At 60.9% G+C, this 17,738-nt stretch overlaps 7 protein-coding genes across 7 annotated transcripts; 3 read left to right on the forward strand and 4 right to left on the reverse strand.

Annotated features, from left to right (window-relative positions):
• Positions 1-511: 511 nt before the first annotated feature.
• On the forward strand, positions 512-1,972 carry COLE_01928 (uncharacterized protein; the record flags this gene model as incomplete). Its single annotated transcript, XM_018427040.2, has 5 exons — positions 512-638; positions 725-780; positions 854-923; positions 966-1,249; positions 1,349-1,972. 5 exons carry the CDS (start codon positions 512-514, stop codon positions 1,970-1,972), a joined length of 1,161 nt encoding a protein of 386 aa, XP_018275246.1.
• A 903-nt stretch (positions 1,973-2,875) lies between these two features.
• On the forward strand, positions 2,876-4,120 carry COLE_01929 (uncharacterized protein; the record flags this gene model as incomplete). Its single annotated transcript, XM_018424549.2, has 1 exon — positions 2,876-4,120. One exon carries the CDS (start codon positions 2,876-2,878, stop codon positions 4,118-4,120), a length of 1,245 nt encoding a protein of 414 aa, XP_018275247.1.
• Positions 4,121-4,154: 34 nt separating this feature from the next.
• On the reverse strand, positions 4,155-5,298 carry COLE_01930 (uncharacterized protein; the record flags this gene model as incomplete). The annotated part of the gene is made up of 8 exons (XM_018427041.2): positions 4,155-4,331; positions 4,374-4,445; positions 4,481-4,589; positions 4,627-4,676; positions 4,716-4,814; positions 4,849-4,878; positions 4,911-5,080; positions 5,178-5,298. The coding sequence occupies 8 exons, from the start codon at positions 5,296-5,298 to the stop codon at positions 4,155-4,157; spliced, it is 828 nt and encodes a 275-aa protein (XP_018275248.1).
• Positions 5,299-5,504: 206 nt separating this feature from the next.
• Positions 5,505-7,882, forward strand: COLE_01931 (uncharacterized protein; the record flags this gene model as incomplete). The annotated part of the gene is made up of 2 exons (XM_018426113.2): positions 5,505-5,718; positions 5,751-7,882. 2 exons carry the CDS (start codon positions 5,505-5,507, stop codon positions 7,880-7,882), a joined length of 2,346 nt encoding a protein of 781 aa, XP_018275249.1.
• A 270-nt stretch (positions 7,883-8,152) lies between these two features.
• Positions 8,153-9,345, reverse strand: COLE_01932 (uncharacterized protein; the record flags this gene model as incomplete). The annotated part of the gene is made up of 3 exons (XM_018419618.2): positions 8,153-8,383; positions 8,466-8,617; positions 8,724-9,345. 3 exons carry the CDS (start codon positions 9,343-9,345, stop codon positions 8,153-8,155), a joined length of 1,005 nt encoding a protein of 334 aa, XP_018275250.1.
• Positions 9,346-9,677: 332 nt separating this feature from the next.
• COLE_01933 (uncharacterized protein) lies at positions 9,678-11,003 on the reverse strand (the record flags this gene model as incomplete). Its single annotated transcript, XM_018420570.2, has 1 exon — positions 9,678-11,003. The coding sequence occupies one exon, from the start codon at positions 11,001-11,003 to the stop codon at positions 9,678-9,680; it is 1,326 nt and encodes a 441-aa protein (XP_018275251.2).
• A 2,908-nt stretch (positions 11,004-13,911) lies between these two features.
• Positions 13,912-16,533, reverse strand: COLE_01934 (uncharacterized protein; the record flags this gene model as incomplete). Its single annotated transcript, XM_018420569.1, has 7 exons — positions 13,912-14,795; positions 14,832-15,888; positions 15,930-16,003; positions 16,063-16,136; positions 16,191-16,227; positions 16,289-16,322; positions 16,378-16,533. The coding sequence occupies 7 exons, from the start codon at positions 16,531-16,533 to the stop codon at positions 13,912-13,914; spliced, it is 2,316 nt and encodes a 771-aa protein (XP_018275252.1).
• Between the last annotated feature and the right edge of the window lie 1,205 nt (positions 16,534-17,738).

Here is a 17,738-nt window from a genome sequence, read left to right on the forward strand (position 1 = left end):
GTGCCTCTCTCCCCAGTCTCGGAAGTGGCGAAAGTGTTGCCGTCGTCTTCTGGCATGATTTAGAGGATGCTGTGGATGTGGGAGAATGCGCGTGTTGATCGCACTCTGTGGTGGGGGGCTCGATGCGGGATGGAGGCTGGGGAGGCCAGTCGCGTCTGATCAAAACACACTCATCACAGGGCGCGAGGTGGGATTCAGGGTTGATCTTTCTGATTCCGATGCACGCGAGTCTCACGCGACATCCACGAAGGTACCACGCTGATAACACGTGATTCGCTTGCCGGAGTACGGACGGAGCATGGCAGGCACGAGGTGCGCGGGACCTGCGCGGAGACAGCCGAAGCTTTTGATGACAAGCAAGGTTTATCCAGTCACCCATTCCGCCGCTCCCCCGGCCGCCGCACGCCTCATCCTCGCAACTCCCGCCCTCGCAGACCCTCCCTCCGCCCTCTCGCATTTTGTTGTCTTTCTCTCTCTTCCAGTTCAACACTCACCCACTCCCTCCTCTAACATGTCCACCCCCAACTCCCCCAGCCACTGGTCGGGCGTCCTCAACTCGGCGCTTGACGCGGTCGGCAACACGCCCCTCGTCCGCCTCGACCGCATCGCTAAAAACGAGGGGCTCAAGTGCAACCTCCGTAAGTCCCACGACGCGCCTACGATGGCGCATTATATCGCGCCCCACCCTTCGGGGAACGCTTCTATGCAAGCGCTAACGTCCCAGTTGGCAAGGCAGAGTTCTTTTCTGTTGGCGGAAGTGTCAAGGATCGCATCGCAAAGGTGGGCAGAATTTCCGGCCCAGGATTTTCTGAGGCTTGGCATTACACCAAGGGGCGGGTCGCTAATTTCTCAGCGCATGGTCGAGCACGCCGAGAAGACAGGCGTGCTTATCCCGGGTCAGAGCGTCGTGATTGAGCCCACGAGTAAGCACAGCCTCAGCTTCGGGTGGCAAGCACTGACCGTAGGCGGCAACACGGGTATCGGCCTCGCCCTCGCATGCGCGATCAAGGGCTACAAGTGCATCATCACGCTTCCCGCCAAGATGTCGCTCGAGAAGGAGGTGCTCCTCAAGGCTCTCGGTGCTGAGGTCGTCCGCACGCCTACCGAGGCGGCGCACGACGCGCCCGAGTCGCTCATCGGCGTCGCTGAAACCCTCCGCGACAAGATTCCTGGCGGCGTCATCCTCGACCAGTACTCGAACCCCCAGAACCCTCTCGCTCACTACTTCTCCACGTACGGCGAGATTGCTGTGAGTGCTTCCTACGGTGGCACCGGTGGCGAACAGGAGCCAAGTTCGCCCGCAGGGGTGCCACCTTGAAGAGATCGGACGCGAATGCTGACGCCATAGTACGCCCTCGAGACCTCTGACCTGCCTCGCAAGGACATTGCGCTTCTTGTCGCAGGTGCCGGCACGGGTGGCACCATCTCAGGACTTGCGCGCGCTATCCGCGATGCTGAGAAGGAGAAGGCGGATGGGCACAAGGCCTTCATCCTTGCGGCGGACCCCGAGGGCTCCATCCTGGGCGGTGGTGATGTCGGACAGTACCAGGTCGAAGGAATCGGGTACGACTTCTTCCCGGACGTTCTGGACCGCGCGCCCGAGCTGATCGACGCCTGGATTAAGTCCAACGACAAGGAGGCATTCGCAGCCACCAAGCGTCTGATCAAGGAGGAGGGTCTCTGTGTCGGCGGGTCGTCTGGCACGGCGCTGGCGTCCACTCTTAAGTGGCTGCGGTCGGAGGCTGGCCGCAAGATCGCCGAGGACCCCGAGGCCAACGTCGTTGTCATGCTCCCGGACGGCGTGCGCAACTACATGTCGAAGCCGTGGTTCCTCGAGAGCGAGGAGGAGTCGAGCGAGCTGCACAACACGATCCGCAGCATCATCGGCCGCGATCTGAACGACGCGTACAACACCAAGTCCAAGGGCAGCTCTGGTCTCAACACCAACGGCGCTCCTAATGGCATCCACTAATTGCATGAGGCTCGTCCAGAGGGTACTCTCAACGCTGTACCCTCGAGCGGACCTCACCACGACAAGGCATATACCATTTTCGTAGAGCATTGTTGACCACTGGCGACGACGACGACGAGCATCCGGAGGCCACTCTCAACGCTGTGAGCTTCCGAGGTAGTATTGTAGGCATCTTTGGGGTATCTGTATTTGTTGTGACATCTACCTAAATCGGATCAGCGTGCGGAGAGGCGACGCATGATATTTGCAGAAGGTCTGACCAGTGAGCCGGGCGTGATGAGCGTGCGACGACGCCTCTCACAACCATCTTCATCGTATTTTTCGCCATCACCAGCCCTGCTCGCCTCATCTCAAATCCGCGGAAGATTGAGACTAAACCTCAGATCAATCAGATCCCGCCGCGGAAAGGCCACGTGGCTGCTCTCGGCTTCATCCGGTTCGGCCTCGACTCCCACCGACTCGAAGATCAAGCGTCGAGTTAATCAAAAGCCGCAGAATCCTTATCTCGACTCGATTCTCAAAACAGAGACATAAAACCGCACCGCCTGGCTTTTGTCTCCCCTCTTTCCGCCATGTCTCTCACCCGCACGACCCTTCGCCTTCGCGTGCCCGCCCGCGCGGCGCGCGCGTACGCCACCGCTGCCAAGGTGCGTAAAGTTCCACTGAGTGTAGGAGTGTGGGCTGAGAGCGAGGGCTGGACGGTGCTCCTCCTCGTATGCTTTGGCTACATATCGGCCTGCCGGCGCGACGGCTACAGGCTTGTCACGGATCTTGCCCGCTCCCATGGTGCCAGTCCGCTTTCTCACCCGCTGCGTTTGCTGCTGCCGGCGCTAATATCAGCCCAACACCTCGTACACATCGGCTACGCACCCCGACAATGCGACGCCCGAGCCCACCAAGGCCATGATCAAGGAACAGCAGAACTACCTGCTGAACACTTACGCGCGCCCTCCAATCCTCTTCACGCACGGCAAGGGGTGCACGCTTACCGACTCGGCGGGGCGCGAGTACCTCGACTTCAGCGCCGGTATTGCCGTGACGGCATTGGGCCACGCCGACGCCCAGCTGAACAAGGTCATGGCGGAGCAGGCGGGCAAGCTGCAGCACGTCTCAAACATCTACTGGAACGAGCACGCGGGCGAGCTCGCCAAGACGCTGGTAGAGAACACGCGCAAGGCGGGCGGTCTTGGCCTGGACGACACGACGGGCGCCAAGGTCTTCTTCTCCAACTCGGGCACTGAGGCGAACGAGGGCGCCCTCAAGTTTGCGCGCAAGTACGGCAAGGATGTGGGCGGCGAGAAGAAGACGGGCATCGTATGCTTCAACAACGGCTTCCACGGCCGCTCGATGGGCGCGCTCAGCGTCACCACCAACCCCAAGTACCAGACGCCGTTTGCTCCTCTCGTCCCCGACATCCGCGTGGGCAAGTACAACGACGCGGACCCTGCTACGCTTGCGGCCCTCGTGGACGAGAGCGTATGCGGCGTCATCGTCGAGCCGATCCAGGGCGAGGGCGGCATCGGCACAGCCACGCCCGAGTTCCTCAGCGCTCTCGCTAAGCGCTGCCGCGACGTCGGCGCTGTTCTTATCTACGATGAGATTCAGTGCGGCCTCTTCCGCACCGGCGACATGTGGGCGCACAGCGCCCTGCCCAAGGAGGCGCACCCGGACATTGTGACCATGGCGAAGCCGCTCGCTAACGGTTTCCCTATCGGTGCAATCCTTGTGCGTGACCCCGTCGCCGAGGTTATTGGCGTCGGGCACCACGGCACTACGTTTGGTGGTCAGCCACTCGCTTGCGCCCTGGGGGTGCACGTCCTCCAGCGTCTGAGCGCGCCCGCCTTTGCTGAGTCGCTCAAGAAGACTGCCGCCCACCTCGATGCCCGCCTCAAGGCGCTCCCCGGCATGTTCCTCAGCTTGCTCAAGGATGAGAGCCGTGGCCGCGGGCTCATCCGCGGCATCCCATTCAAGAACGAGAAGGCGCCCGCTGAGCTCGTTCGTCTCGCGCGTGAGCGTGGCGTCCTTCTGCTTACCGCTGGCTCTGATGCCGTGCGCTGCATCCCCTCCCTGATCGTCACGCCCGAGCAGTGCGACCACGCCGTCGACGTCATGGAGAGCTGCCTCTCGCTCATGGAGAAGGACTTTTAGATGGTTGTAGAAGCATTGAGATGACATACGATTGCTAGCACACGTGCTCAATGGCACCCTTTCCGCCCGCTCGACGACCGAGGTCGCGCGCGACGCAGCGGTTGAAGCTCTCGATCATCATCGCGAAAAGTGACCGTGAAAGGGCTGCGTCCCACCTCCCCTTGGAGCTTTCGTCGCGGATGAACGCGTGCTGCGCCTGGACCTCGATAAACTGAGGTCAGCTAAGGATATTCGGCGCGGAGATGCGACGTACAGAGAGCGTAACATCTGCATCATCAAAGGTCTGGCGGATCAATGTCCTTCCGGCCCTGTCGACGTGTGTGTCCTAATGTCAGCCAGCATTCAGAACAGTGAGCTCACCTGCTTGCCAAACACGAGGGTCACCTCGCCCTTGCCCGTAAGGTCTCCGTTCTTAACGCGTTTGAGCGTGTCGTCCGATTTGCCCTTGCCAAGGGTGGCCGAGTGGACGCTGGTGTCAGTCGGTGTAACCGCATATCTTAGCTCACTCGGTAGCGAAGTAGCAGAACGACGATAAAACGCGGGGGTCGAAGGCGCACTGGCTGTAAGCTTGTAGACGGCGATGCTTAAATCTCACCCTTAAAGCCAGGTGTCCACCGAGACACATGCCCGTTGCCGCGATGCGACCATTGCAGTTGGGCATGGACGTGAGAAGGTCAACAGCGAGGGTGGCGTCCTGTAGTCAGCTCCAGTAGTGAGCCCAAACCCACCTCGTCGTATGCCGCCACTGTCTTCTCGATCTGCCGTTAGACCGGGTGTGAGAGCAGCACACCTTGTATTTGTTTCCCCGGTCGGTGCCCTCATTGTCGTAGGGGATTGGCTCGGGACCCTCAAACTCGTGGAAGGAAGAGGGCAACGCGACGACGTAACCTTCGCTGGCGATATTGCTCGCAAAGCGTTCAACGGGGCCCGTGACTTGATAGATCTCAGAGAACACGACGCCTAAAGTAAGTTACACACTGTAAAGGATCATCCGAGTCCGCTAAACAGAGTGGATCTCACTCCGTCCGCAGACCACGAGTCTGAGGAGGCAACTCACACCCTGGGAACTTGGCATCGGGATACTCGGGCACATTAGGCTCGATGATGTAGATGCGCATCTTGCCTGAGCGGCCGTCTGCCGTTGTCTCGACGTCCTTGTACGACGTTTTAATGAGCATGGTGCGTTGTAGATGTTGAAGATGCAGTGGATGTCGCCGATGATCTCATGCCGGCGGTTAATGAGGGGTGGCTGACCTCCACCGGGCGGATGGATGCCACACCGGCAATATCGCCACTCTCCGCTCTGACTGCTGGGTGGGTGTGCGCGTTCGTCACCATTCATGAGCGCGGACAATCAACAATCCCCCTCAACCATCTATCCACCATGTCGTTCTTTGGCTTCGACACTGCACTTCCAGACGACCCCCGGGCCAAGGGCCCGGGATTCCACGCACATGCCAACACGGACGCTTTCAACCTAGGCGGAGCCGGTGTCGAGGAAGACCTCGCCGTCTATCAGTGGGGCGAAGGTGACGCTTCCCTCTTGGAGGGTGGCGACGAGCTGAATGACGAGACTTTTGGTGACTTCGACGACATAGGTGCGTACTCCGTTATGTTGCTGTTAACGCAGCCGCCGACTTCAACTTTAGCGCCGCGCCGGCACCCTCGAAGCCCCGTGTTGCCTCCACCAAGAGCCACTTTGGCCCTAAGGCTGTCGCGGACCCCTTCGCGATGACTGAAGACGACTTCTACTCGTCGTCATCGCGCCCCGCGCCGAAGAAGGCACAGAAAGCCAAGAAGAAGGAGCCCGAGCCGGCATGGGCACGCGCATCCCCGGCCAATGCATGGGGCGCCCAGCGGCCACCACAGCACATTCCGAGCATCGACGAGATCGAGGCCGGCATGGCCGCCGCGCGCGTCAGTGACAAGCGCGCCTCGCAGCCGAAGCAGGTGTTTTCACTCGAGGAAATCGAGCGTCAGCTTGTCTCGGCCCCGCAACCTCAAACTGCGGCCGTTCCAGTTCCCGGACACCAGCGCAACGTCAGCCAGCACCAGCAGATGCCGATGGGCACGCCGCCGGCGCACCCCACCCCGCCTCCGCAGGGGAACTATAATCCCCAGGCCGTGCTTGACTCGATGTTCCCTGATATGCGTCAGGCGCAGCAGGGCCATGCGCCGCCTCCCCCGGGGATGGGCCCATCTCCCGTCCCAACGATGCCGAGCGCACTGCGCGACAAGACCCCCGAGCAGCTTGCCGCCATTGAGGCTCGTATTGCCGCAAAGATCGAGAGCATGAGCAAGTTCAACAATCTGATGGGCAATTCGGACAAGGACTTCATCACACGTATCCAGTTGTCGCAGCTCGCCACCAGCGACCCGTACACTTCCGACTTCTACGCGCAAGTGTTCTCAGCACTCAAGCGGCAGCAGGGGCCAGAGGGACCCAAGGGTCCGAACATTGTGCAGGCCGCACCGGGGATGGGCTTTGGTGTGGGCGGGCCCGCCAACCGCTTCGGCAAGATGGGCAACGCGTCCATGCAGCGCCTCGCGACGCAGGTTCGCAAGCTCGTCGCATCGAGCAGCAAGCGACAGGCCAACATGTCCAACGATGCACTGCAAGGTGCGCTGGGCCGTGTACCTGCCCGCCGTGGCGCGCAGGCAACCCCGCGCCCTGTACTTAACGTTGGCAACTCCAAGGCCGACCGCCACCGCCCAATGCAGCAGCTGAACACCAGCTCCGAGACGCGGCCCGCCCTTACTCGCAAGCAGGTCATGTTTGCGCTGGAGGAGTTGTACGACCAGGCGCTCGACATTGAGCAGCTGCGCCGCGACGCACCCCCGCCCACCGACGTGCCGCGCGTCGAGGCGTGGAGCCAGGCCTGTAACGCAAAGGTTGAGGAGATGTGGCGCACCCTCATGGTCATGGAGCCGCTCGGCGTCAGCACACCTCACCCCTTCATCTCCCTGCTTAACCCGCTCAAGGGCCAGCGTCTCTTTCCCCGTCTCCTCCGCCACCTGCCAAGCAACGAGTCGCTCACCCTCCTCACCCTTCTGGTGGCTACGTACCCGCAGCTTGACGTGGTGGCGCGCGCCCCTCCCCCGCCCGTCGCTGACGCATCGCTCCTCACGAAGGCCGACCGGCTCGACCGCGCGCGTCGCGAGGCCGAGACGGACAGCTTCTTGCAATACGTTGTTCCCGGCGTCGACACTCTCATAAATCAGTGCGGTCTCGGCCTGATCTCGGGTCTACTGGGTATCTGCTCGCAGCGCATGGACATTGGCCAGGTGGCAGCGACGCGACCTGGTGTAGCGCTGTTCACTGCGCTCCTCTCTCGCGCTCAGAGCCTCCTCCGCGCGCCGCCTGAGCACTCACCGACGGCCGAGGAGGTGGACCACTGGAACAAGACGTTCGCCTACTTCCTCTTCCACATGGTGCCGCACTTGAACGGCGTGTTCCCGAGCTCGGTGGCGCAGAAGGCCGCCTTCGGGCCCGGCGCGTACCTCCTCGACCCGGCGTCGCAGCTTGAGGGCGTTGAGCTCGAGCGTCGCGAGGCCGAGGCGTGGGGCTTTGCGGCCGCGCTGGCCGTCAACGCGCCGGAGGACCGGCAGACCGAGCTCGTGGGCGCGCTGCGGGACAAGATCCTTCACGCTGTCCAGGCCGCACGTGACCCGCACACCAACCGGGCCCGCGCCGAGCTCAAGCTTCGCAACGTCAACATGTTCCTCCACGGTCTTGGGCTGGACGCGAGCATGATCGAGTAGAGGGGTTGTGTGCACGAACCACACAATGCCCAAGGGGCGTAGCCTGTGCAATATACCCCAACCATCCGCGCAGTGCAAGGAGAAGTCGAGTGGAGTGGAGTTAGATCCAAGTCATAGTCCGTATGTGATGCTTGCTGTCTTCTCGACGATGGCGTCTGTCGATGTTATGAGTACATGGCGCTCCTCTCCCTCTACGTGTCTACATCCATCTGCGACATCGGCCCGCGTATGCCTCAGCCCGTACATCTCGCCGAGTCACACTGTCCCCGCTCAGCGGTGTTGCCGGTCGAGATAGTCGAGCGCACGCATCTTGCAATCTAGCATGGCCCGGCGGTCGGGGTGGACGAGCAGGCTCTCCAAGCTTTCGATGACGGTCTCGTTCTCGACGCACTCGTTCCACTCGTACGGGACCCACTTGTCCTCGTCTTCGCGCGCCTGCATGCTCCACATTTTGTTGCGGAAGTCCTTGATGGATCCCGAGCCGTCATTGTTAAGGTCGTCCTTGGGTCAGCTGGTGCGAGGTGACGGCTGTAGGGGTCGGCGCGGAGAGCGGGGCGCAATCCGCCGTCCAGAGCCCACTTACGAGTCCCTTCGGCAAGTCTTTGCGCTGCGCAACGCGCTTCTTCTCCTCCTCCTCGACGGCGCGCGGGCGGTTCTTGTTGTCGTAGTCGTCAAGGTAGGCGAGCGACGTGCGGAACTGGAGCATGCGGTTGATGGGGTGGAGGTGGAGTGCGCCTGGTATTAGCAAGGGCGTGTGCGAGCGCGCGAGCGACGGGATGGCGACTCTCTCTCTCCCTCTCCTAGCCATGCTTTCCGCGCAGGCCAAACTCGCCAAACTCACCTTCATGCACGATGCCCGAAAAGTACGTCCCCTCCTTCGTGGGCACGATCTCGCTGCGCAGCCGCATCTTGTCACCCCACCCGACCTCCTTCTTCTTCTTCTTGTCCTTCTCCTTCCCTTCCCTCCCGTCCTCCTCCTCCCGCCCATTAGCGGCGGCGGGCACGAAGCCGAGCTCGCGCGCGCGCTCGTCGCGCCACACGCTGGGGTTCGCGTCGACGGGCACCTCGACCTCGACGCGCCCCACGCCCTCCTTGACGCGCGAGGTGATGCGCTTGCCCCGGTCCGCGGCCCAGTTGGGCACACGCAGCGAGCGGTGTTGCAGCGGATACTGGAAGATGGCGAGGTTCGGGCCGAGCGAGGGCGAGATGTAGACGGGCAGGCGGGCGACGACTTCGTCGTCGTCGTCGTCGCCGTCGTGGAGGGGTGGGAGAGGCGGCGAGGAGGGTGGAGCAGGGGGAACGTCCGGGCCGGGCTCGGAGGCGGGGAGGAAGGTCGAGGAGGGGCCGGGGGCGTCGTGCGCGTCTCCCGTCAGTTCGGCGGGCACGATGTCGTCCCCCTTCTCGCTGCCGAAGGGTGACTCGAGAATCGAGTCCGCGACCATCTCGATATCGGGGCCGCTCATGGTGCGGAGCGAGTGGGGGGAAACGGGATGGAAGAGGCGAGATGAGGTGAGGATGAAAGTGCAGTCGTGCGTCGGACGATGAAGTGAAGTGAAGTGGTTGTTGCGAACCGCAAGTCACCATCGAATTTCTGAACATGACGCAGGAGCGGAACAAAATCAGCCCTGCCCCACTCTGTCTGACACCTTAACCCCAAACGGCAAACCCTATCTCACTTCACCAGACAACTGCAACGTCCACCAGACATAATCCATCTCGCGGGGGTGCGCACCGCACACAGAGTATGACTATCGACATGATACAAAATCCTAAGTGTACAATATAAGCCTGCTGCCTAGTCCCACCGCCTATGTGGGCTGGGCAGATCGTTGTAGTGTTTTGGGGCATACCGGTCTTCGCCGAGCGCGTACCCGTCTGCGGCGGCGCCCGAACCGTCTGCCGGATCGTTGAAGCGCGCGCCGGGAGGCGCTCGCGGCATCGTGCTGCCGGTGCGGCCCGACTTTACGCTGGGACTCGAGTACATGCTGAAGCCGAACCACTCGTACCACTCGCGCGTGCCCACGGGCGCCTCCTTCGCCTGCGCCGCGTCGGCGTTGTCCCGCTGCAGCTGGGTGAGCGGGGACGATCTACCGCCCAATGCGAAGGCCATCGGATCCGGCGAGGGCGGCTTGAGCGAGTTCCCCACTTCCGTCATTGGGTGCGCCGCCTCGTTCTTCTTCTTCGCCCACAGGTTGTTGGCGAGAGGCAGGAGCGAGCGCCGCGTGCGTGCTGGGGCCGGCTGGCGGATGTGGCTGCCACTTGACCCAAACGATGATGTCGATTTGAACGTATCGCTACGTGAGACACGGTTCCAGACGCCCGCATGCGCCATCTGTTTGTGCGGCTCGTCGACCAACGATACGAAGCCCCAACCTTTGTCCCGCCCGAACTTGTACCAGGGCTTTGTTTCTTGCCACTGGTGCTTCGGCGTTTTGTTACGGCGCCTGCACCGTCTCCATATGAGAAAGGCGGCGAGGGTGAGGAGTAGCAGGCCAAGGACGCTGCCTACGGATGCACCGACAACGACGGCGGTGTTATCGCCTCGGTGGGCGGAAGCGCTCGCAGCGCTTGTCACGGCTGTTGTTGTTGGCGTGCCCGCGGGAGGAGACTTTGTACCAAGCGTAGGCTCGGCGACCTCGCCCATGGTGGCATCGTTGATGCCGCTCGTTGAGACGAGATAGTCAAACGACAGTCGTCCGCGCTGGTTGAGGAGCTGGACGGTGTGTGGTCCGTCCGTCAGACTCGATGCGTGCCATAGGGTTTGATTGTACGTCCGTGGCCCGCCTGCAGCATCGAACACGCCCTGCGTGACGTTGTCAAGCCGCACCTCGAATGTGCCCGCTTCCCCTCCACTCAAGCCAAACACCCACACAGCACTTCCGCTGAAACTTATCGCGATGTTGGCGTCGGGTTGTGTTGTCCAAGAGATGGAGCGGTTAAAGTGGCGGTCCGCATTCCTCAACTCTTGCTGGTACTGGGTCTCGTTGACGTAGTTGCTCTTACCCTGCTCGAGCATGTTCCAGCCTGGGCTAAGGGCAACAGACCCGTTGGCCCAAGCAGTGTCGTCAATGGTCGTGTTGACAGTGTTGGCCTGAATGAGGCCGCCGATGGTCCCACGCATGCCGTCTATCCGTGCCCAGGTATCGTTACCCGCGCCTTGTTTGCGCGAGAGCTGGAGCTGGAAGTTGTGCGTGGCGAGAGGCAGCCCGATCACGCCGGCCGACAGTGGAGTGGCAGACGCCGGTGGTGCCGAGCCGTTGACGAGGAGAGTGGTCGTCCAGTCTGGCGTGGAACCAGCGACGCCCGCGCCGGCACCTGGACCGGACGCGCCCTCGATGGGTGCAAAGGCAACATCAAACACGACACCGAGACCTGTGAGCGTGACGATTTGGGCGCGCGATGTGATGGTCGGCGTTTCATTCGTGGGGGGGTTGAAGAAAAGGAATGTTGTGCACGATGGATGTGGCGTCGGCAGTAACAGGGATGGAGTGGTTTTGTCGCATGTTGCAGGCACAGGGGGCGAGGTTCGGACGCGAACAAGACAAAGTCAGCCCCGAAGAAAAGCAAAGAAAGCAAAGCGCGTCGGCTCAGGCGCTGAGGCGTCTCGGCTGGCTAATGCGTGCGAGCGAGGCAATGCTGCTGGCCGGCGCTCAGACTCACCAGTAAAGTTGAGGCCGACAGTGGCGTTCTGCGCGGTAGTCACGAACCCTGGGTCTGTGCCATTTGAGCGCGTCGAGTCACCGCCTGTCGCGATGGTCGAGTTGTCGCCTTCAAAGTCTGACTGGCTCATCCATCCCTGGTCGTCGGGGCATGCGCGGCATGGGCCGTACCGCAAGAGCGGCGAGCTGAGGAGATAAAGGAGAGGCAGGCGAGAACAACGTTGGTCGTGTGAGGTCCGAGTAAGGGTATGCCAAGCGAACACGGACGTGTCAGCATGCTTCTCGCATGTCTTGCGCCGCAACTCACCCGGCTTGCAAGTAGACCTGCATGGTGTGATTGTGGGGATGGGGTGAAAAGAAGTGGTGGTGGATGGATATCTCGCGTGGGAGGCGCAGCGTGGAGCTGACAGTTTTAGACGCGTGCGCGCGGCGCGGCGCGCTGTACAAGGGATGGATGTCACCAGTGGCGAGGGGAGAGGGCAGCCAGCAGGCCAGTGGGGATGGCGAGGGGATGTGGAAGATGACAAGGATGCGTCGCTGGAGGTTGGAGTGGGCGAGTCTCCGGGTCCGGGGTCCGTAGATAAGGAGGGAGGCTGATGGAACTCGGGCGGAGGTCGGTGACTGCCTCGGAGATGGAAGGGTTGCGTGTAGATGGACACGAAGATGACAGGAAGAGCGTGGTAGAGGAACAATGAATGGGAGTGGGGGGGGGGGGGGGGGGGGGGAGAGAGAGACAGCCAGCTGTCGAGCGAGAAGAGTAGAGGAGGAGGAGATGGAGAGAAGTGATGATGTGAATGTGAGAAGGGCAGATGGATGGGTGGCCGACAAAGGAGGGTCCAGTCAAGATTTGTCCCAGTAAAGTCGTGCTCGCTGTTCTGTCGCTGTTCTTGCTGTTCTTGGGATGTGAATGAGCGTAGAGTACACTCTGGGGTCATGTGCATGTGCATAGCGCGGGACTTGGGACGGAGGGCGTTGCCGTCGCCGTTAGCGTTGGAGGCGGAGGAGGTTGACTGGGCCAAGGCACGATTCCGTGTTGCTTTGCTGGGCCGTCGGCATGCAACCAGAGGGGTATTCTCGTCATTTACGTAGTGGGGGCGCTAGTTGCTCCCTCTCCATTCCCATTCTCGCCGCTCTCTCCGCGCACTCCGCTCCGCTCTGCTCGATCTCCTCTCCTCCTCTCTACTGTAGATCTCTAGTTCTAGTCTAGTGCAGCGTTGTAAAATGCAATCTATTCACCTAATTGCCTCTGGGGATGAAAGCTTACCCTGTCCAGTCGCAATGTAACACTCACCCCTGACGCCCCTACTCCTACGCCACTTCCCCTGCGCCCTCCCCCTCTCTCCTCTCCCCCCCGGCCAAGACATGAAACGCACACCGCAACCGCCCCTTGACAACCCTCCGCCTCCAAGCCCTCCACCCATTCCCCACATGGCCACATGGCACATGGCACATGACCATCCCATCCCATCCTCATCTCCCATCTCCCACCCATCCTTGGAGCCTTCTTGCAACTGCTATTCTCCGCACGAGGCGTCGTCAGTGATAGCCTTACATTGCACGGGAGTGTCTCACTACTCCAGTACTGCGTCGTCGGAATGGAACTGCATGTTGGGCGGGTGCAGCATAGTCGGAGAGGTTGCTCCCTCTCCAGCATATTCAGAGTGCACAGAAATGGACATTCACACAGCTACAGAGACATATGGTGCAAGGCTATGCCCATGACTTCTGCCGCTCAATCCACCCGTCAGGCCGTCAGCCGCTGCAAGCGACCAAGCTTGATAAAAGACAAGAGGCAATGGCTGGAAAAAGCAGCGGGCCAGGGCAGGCAAGTGTTCCCGTCGTACCGTTCTACCGTTGTCTCCTGCTTCCGAGGTGGCGAGATGAATGCGAGCGGGACCGTTGACTGGTGGGCTTCCAAGGGCAACGGCAACAACAACAACAACAACAACTACAGCAATCAACGTGGGGCTGCCGCACCTCCTCTGCACTTCACTCCTGGCTTACATGAGGTCAAGAGCACAGGTATCGACTCTTTAATTCCTCCGTTGTTGGGTCCTCCAACCCGCCGCTCATGTGCCTAGCAAGCCAACTCCATCGACGTCGCAAGTCCATCCGAGGCGGAGCATCTCTGTGCGTCTAAAGCTACGACTTCAACGGAGCCGTCGTGCCTGTACACTCTCAGTCCATTAGCTTGCCAACTCGTCAGCTTGTCAGCTCGTCAGCTTGTCAGCTTGTCAGCTCACCCACCGTGTGCCAAAGGAGCAGCTGCATCCCAATAAGTTTACATAGGGTCCCGGCCAGCGTATCAGCTTATACGTACGGCGGTGTGACTGGCTGCCTCAGAGGCCAGCCCAAGACGAAACTACACAATCAATGATCAGGTGACTGGTTCTCTTTCATGTGCTCGCCCGACGCCTCATTAGCACTGTCGGCCGACGCTTCGCCCGACGCGCCAGATGCGCCCGAGGCCGTCGTACGCTCCGAACGCTCAGACCGCTCAGAGTGCTGCGAGTCGAGAGACACACGCTCAGATGCACCTCCGCCGTGTGAAGGCACATAGTCGGGGTCGACCGAAGGAGGGTCCAAGTGCAGCAGGAGGTTGAGCACAAACTGGCACTCGTAGCCCGAGTTGGCAAATGCAGCGGAGAGCGACTCGTCCGGTGTGCGCAGAATGTTGGGGGCGAGCACTAGCGCCAGGTTGCGCGGCGTCATTTTGGTGATGGCGACGACGTCTGGATCGAGGAAGAGCTGAATGAACGAGATCACAAACAACAGCACTCTGCGGTTGTGGTTCGGCAACTTTTTGAGGAAGATGATCGTGTGGTCGACACTCTTGGATACCGAGAGGGCGGTTTCGTACATCGCGGTCGGAACCAGCGGGTCTTCGAGCTCGCGGAGCCACAGCTTGAACAGCGACGCGACGACATGCGGGTCCGTGATTCCGCTCAATTGGTACTGGCCTCGATCGATGCGCGCTTTCAATTGCAGTATAACGTCGTTGTCGCCCGGCACTCGGAAGATGCCTTCAGACTCGGTGCCGCCAAGTGCAAGAATTCCGTCTGCGAGGAAGGGCAAGATGATTGGGATACGCAACTCGGGATACGCGCCCTCCTGTCGCTGCATGATCGTCTCGAGCGTTTGCGCGTACACCGACGGGTAGAACGCGGCGTCCGACGCGTGCTCGATCTCAGCGGTGCTCAGAACGCGCCCACGGCCGCCCTTCTGCGACCAGGTGTCCAAGCGGGTAAGACAAACTGTGGTCAGCTGATTCAAGGTCAGGTTCAGCTTACACTTGGACATGACACCAATGCCAAAGTCGGTACGTTCCAGCTTGCCTATCAAGAAGGAGCGGACAAATGGTTCAAACGACTTGGACGGTCCAAACGCGGACACGAACACACAGAAAAGCTGGAAACCCAGAACGGTGCTGTCGCTGTCCGGGTTACGCGTGAGCTGCTTCATGAGCTGGCAATACAGCTCGTCGCGCATCTCGACTCTACCGACTCCCAACTGGATCATCCAGCGAATCTCCTCGAGGATGATCGTCTTCTCGTCCTTGGACTCGTTGCCCTCGCCAGGGCGCACTGTCGAGCGAAGAGACAGCACCGACGCAGCTGGGAAGTGTTGGGGTCTAGCGTCCGTAACGTGTCGGTCGCGATCACCCATGACGTGCTGGATGACCTTGAACGTGGTAACCGCATCCTGTACGGACGTCCTGGAGAGCACCAAAAGTGGAGATGTGATGGGCGCGCGCTGCCATTCCATAATCTGCTCCAGTGACATGCGCTGGCGCAGCACGCCCGAGCGGCGGCTCGCAAAGTAGCGGTCGGCAAAGTTATCGGTGGAGAAGTTTTCGAGATTATATGCGGCGGATGTGGGGGATGCGGGCTGGAGAATGAGGTTGACAGGGTCATTGAAGTTGCCATCGTCGACTGACGGGGAGCCCTGGGGTGATGCCACGAATCCATTCGTGTTTGAAGTCGCGGGAGAGTGGTCTGCATGGAGAATGGAGGGACCGCCGTTCTTAAGAGATGGGCTGCGATCTGGCGTCTTGAGGTTGGTCTTGCTCAAGCGGCTGAGTAGCCGTCTTCCGCGGCGCCTTCCCCACCAGCTGCCCTGCTGATCGTGTGCCGGGTCGAGGTGCCGATCGGGCATGGGCGCGTCGTCTGGAATGGGCGTCAAAGGGCCGCTGGAGCTCGCCGTCGAGGTCGCGATGGGGAGAGTCAGCTGCTCGCGGTGTCCAGACGACGAGGTGGCGGGTTGGATGGAACTTGATGTAGAGTCAACTGTGCCATTTTCGGTCGAATCGCGATGAGGGGACGGGGGTCGCGACGAGAGTGCGTTGCGCTGAGCTTGTTAGGGCTTTGGTTCCGATCAAGGTTACCCACCTGTATCAACCCCAGCGGGATAACAAAGGCGTCACCATCTGGCCTGTTCCACTGCGTCACGCCGGTCAGAGTGTCTATCAAGTCAGCATGGGCGGAGAGTGCCGGAGCGTGTGTCCGACAATAGTCAACCTACTATAATAGTAGCTCTGGTTGCCACGGGATGGGTCTGCCAACTCCCACCACTCCCCATCGGGCGAACGAGGCACGCTGGAGGGTCAGGACGCGTTCTGCAGTGCACAAAATCGGTGCAGCTTGACTTACACAAAGGCTCCGACGGGCGGTTCCCAACTGCACTGACCTGGGTTGGTGAGCGACAGGATTCTCCAATCTCGAATCGTCACAGGGGACGATGCACATACCTGACGCCGGACACGCGAAGAAGACATCGTGAGTCTGGTCCCGTTAGCGACGCCATTGATGGATTGTTTGGGTTCGCTTGTACACGTACCAGAGGGTCGGCAATGGTCACCCAGAATTGCATACTCCACGCCATGGAGGGGTCGTCACACTTGCTGAGCTCCTCGCGGACGTCGATAGGATCGGTCGAGCTTCCGCTCGAGCTTTGACGCTTGGACCCCTCTGCCAGCTCGCCGTGGCCCTTCATCAGTGGTAGGGCCGTAGACGGCTCGGCTAGGGTCACGCCGCCCGCGTCCTGCACCGTGGCCATGAGGGTGGCGATGAGGGGGCGTGGGGTGGTGGGGGGCTGTGGTGGCTTGCGGTGTCCCTTGAGGATGCGCCCGGCGGCGGCCTTGTGGACAGAGCCCTTGAGCGGGCGGACGGCTTCGTGGTCTACGTCTTCTTCGACTGGCGAGTTGAAGAAAGGACGCGATGCGACGCTGCTTCGATGGCGGAATGCTGTTGGAGGAGGGGGAGGAGGAGGGAGAGAAGATGAAGAAGTGCGGGAGTCGGCGGGATCAAGAGGAGGAGATCGAGGAGAGAGTGGAGATGGAGCAACGAGGTGTGGGTGATCGATTGCCAAAGTGATTGACACTGGCTGAGACGGAGGATTCTTGCCGCTGCCGTTGCCGGCACCTAGGGCCAGAGATGGTCGAATGGAGATTCGCTGGCGCAGCGATCCCGCTCGAGGCAGGAGGGTGGAGCGGCGGGAGTGGGTGGCGAAGGGGAGGGAGGGGGAGTTGGGAGTTGAAGGAGGAGTTGGGAGATGCGATGTGGGAGGCTTGTGTAGTTTCGAGGACGAGGACATGGACATGGGCCCACAGGCAAAGCACGATGGGGGGCCGATGGACGGAGCAGGGGACGAAGGAGCTACAGGTGGAGACGAGGTATCGCGTGGTCGACCTTTAGTCAAAGCACTCGTGACGGACACCATGAGTTCTCGTCTCGATTTCTGCTAGAGGCGACGATCCCACGACCAGACTACTACTAGCTCGCTGCCTGTTGCTTGCGCAAGAGCGCGCAGCGTGGGCAGCTGATAGCTGGTAGAAATGGTCTGGGGGGGTTCAGCTGGCGTCGCTGGCGTCGCTGGCTTTGAGCTTCCAGGGCGCCCTGGCGGAATGCCGAGAACAATGGGCTATATTTCCGGCTTGCTGGAATCGGTAGAGGGGGGAGATGGGGAGGAAAGTGGAAGAGGACAGTCGATGAGAGAGAGATGAGTAGATGAGTAGAACGAAGAGGAGGAGGAGGAGGAGGAGGAGGAGGAGGAGCGAGACGATTGATGGATGCGCTGTGCAGTGAGATGGGAGGGACTAGGGAAGGTGGACAGGGGACGAGGGAGGAGAGGCGCTATAGACGGGGAGAAGATTGAAAGGAGACTGCTTTTGGCATCTCTTTCTCTCTCTCTCTCTTTCT

This window comes from Cutaneotrichosporon oleaginosum (genome assembly GCF_008065305.1).
Source record: "Cutaneotrichosporon oleaginosum strain ATCC 20508 chromosome Unknown ATCC20508_contig02, whole genome shotgun sequence".
NCBI lineage: Eukaryota > Fungi > Basidiomycota > Tremellomycetes > Trichosporonales > Trichosporonaceae > Cutaneotrichosporon > Cutaneotrichosporon oleaginosum.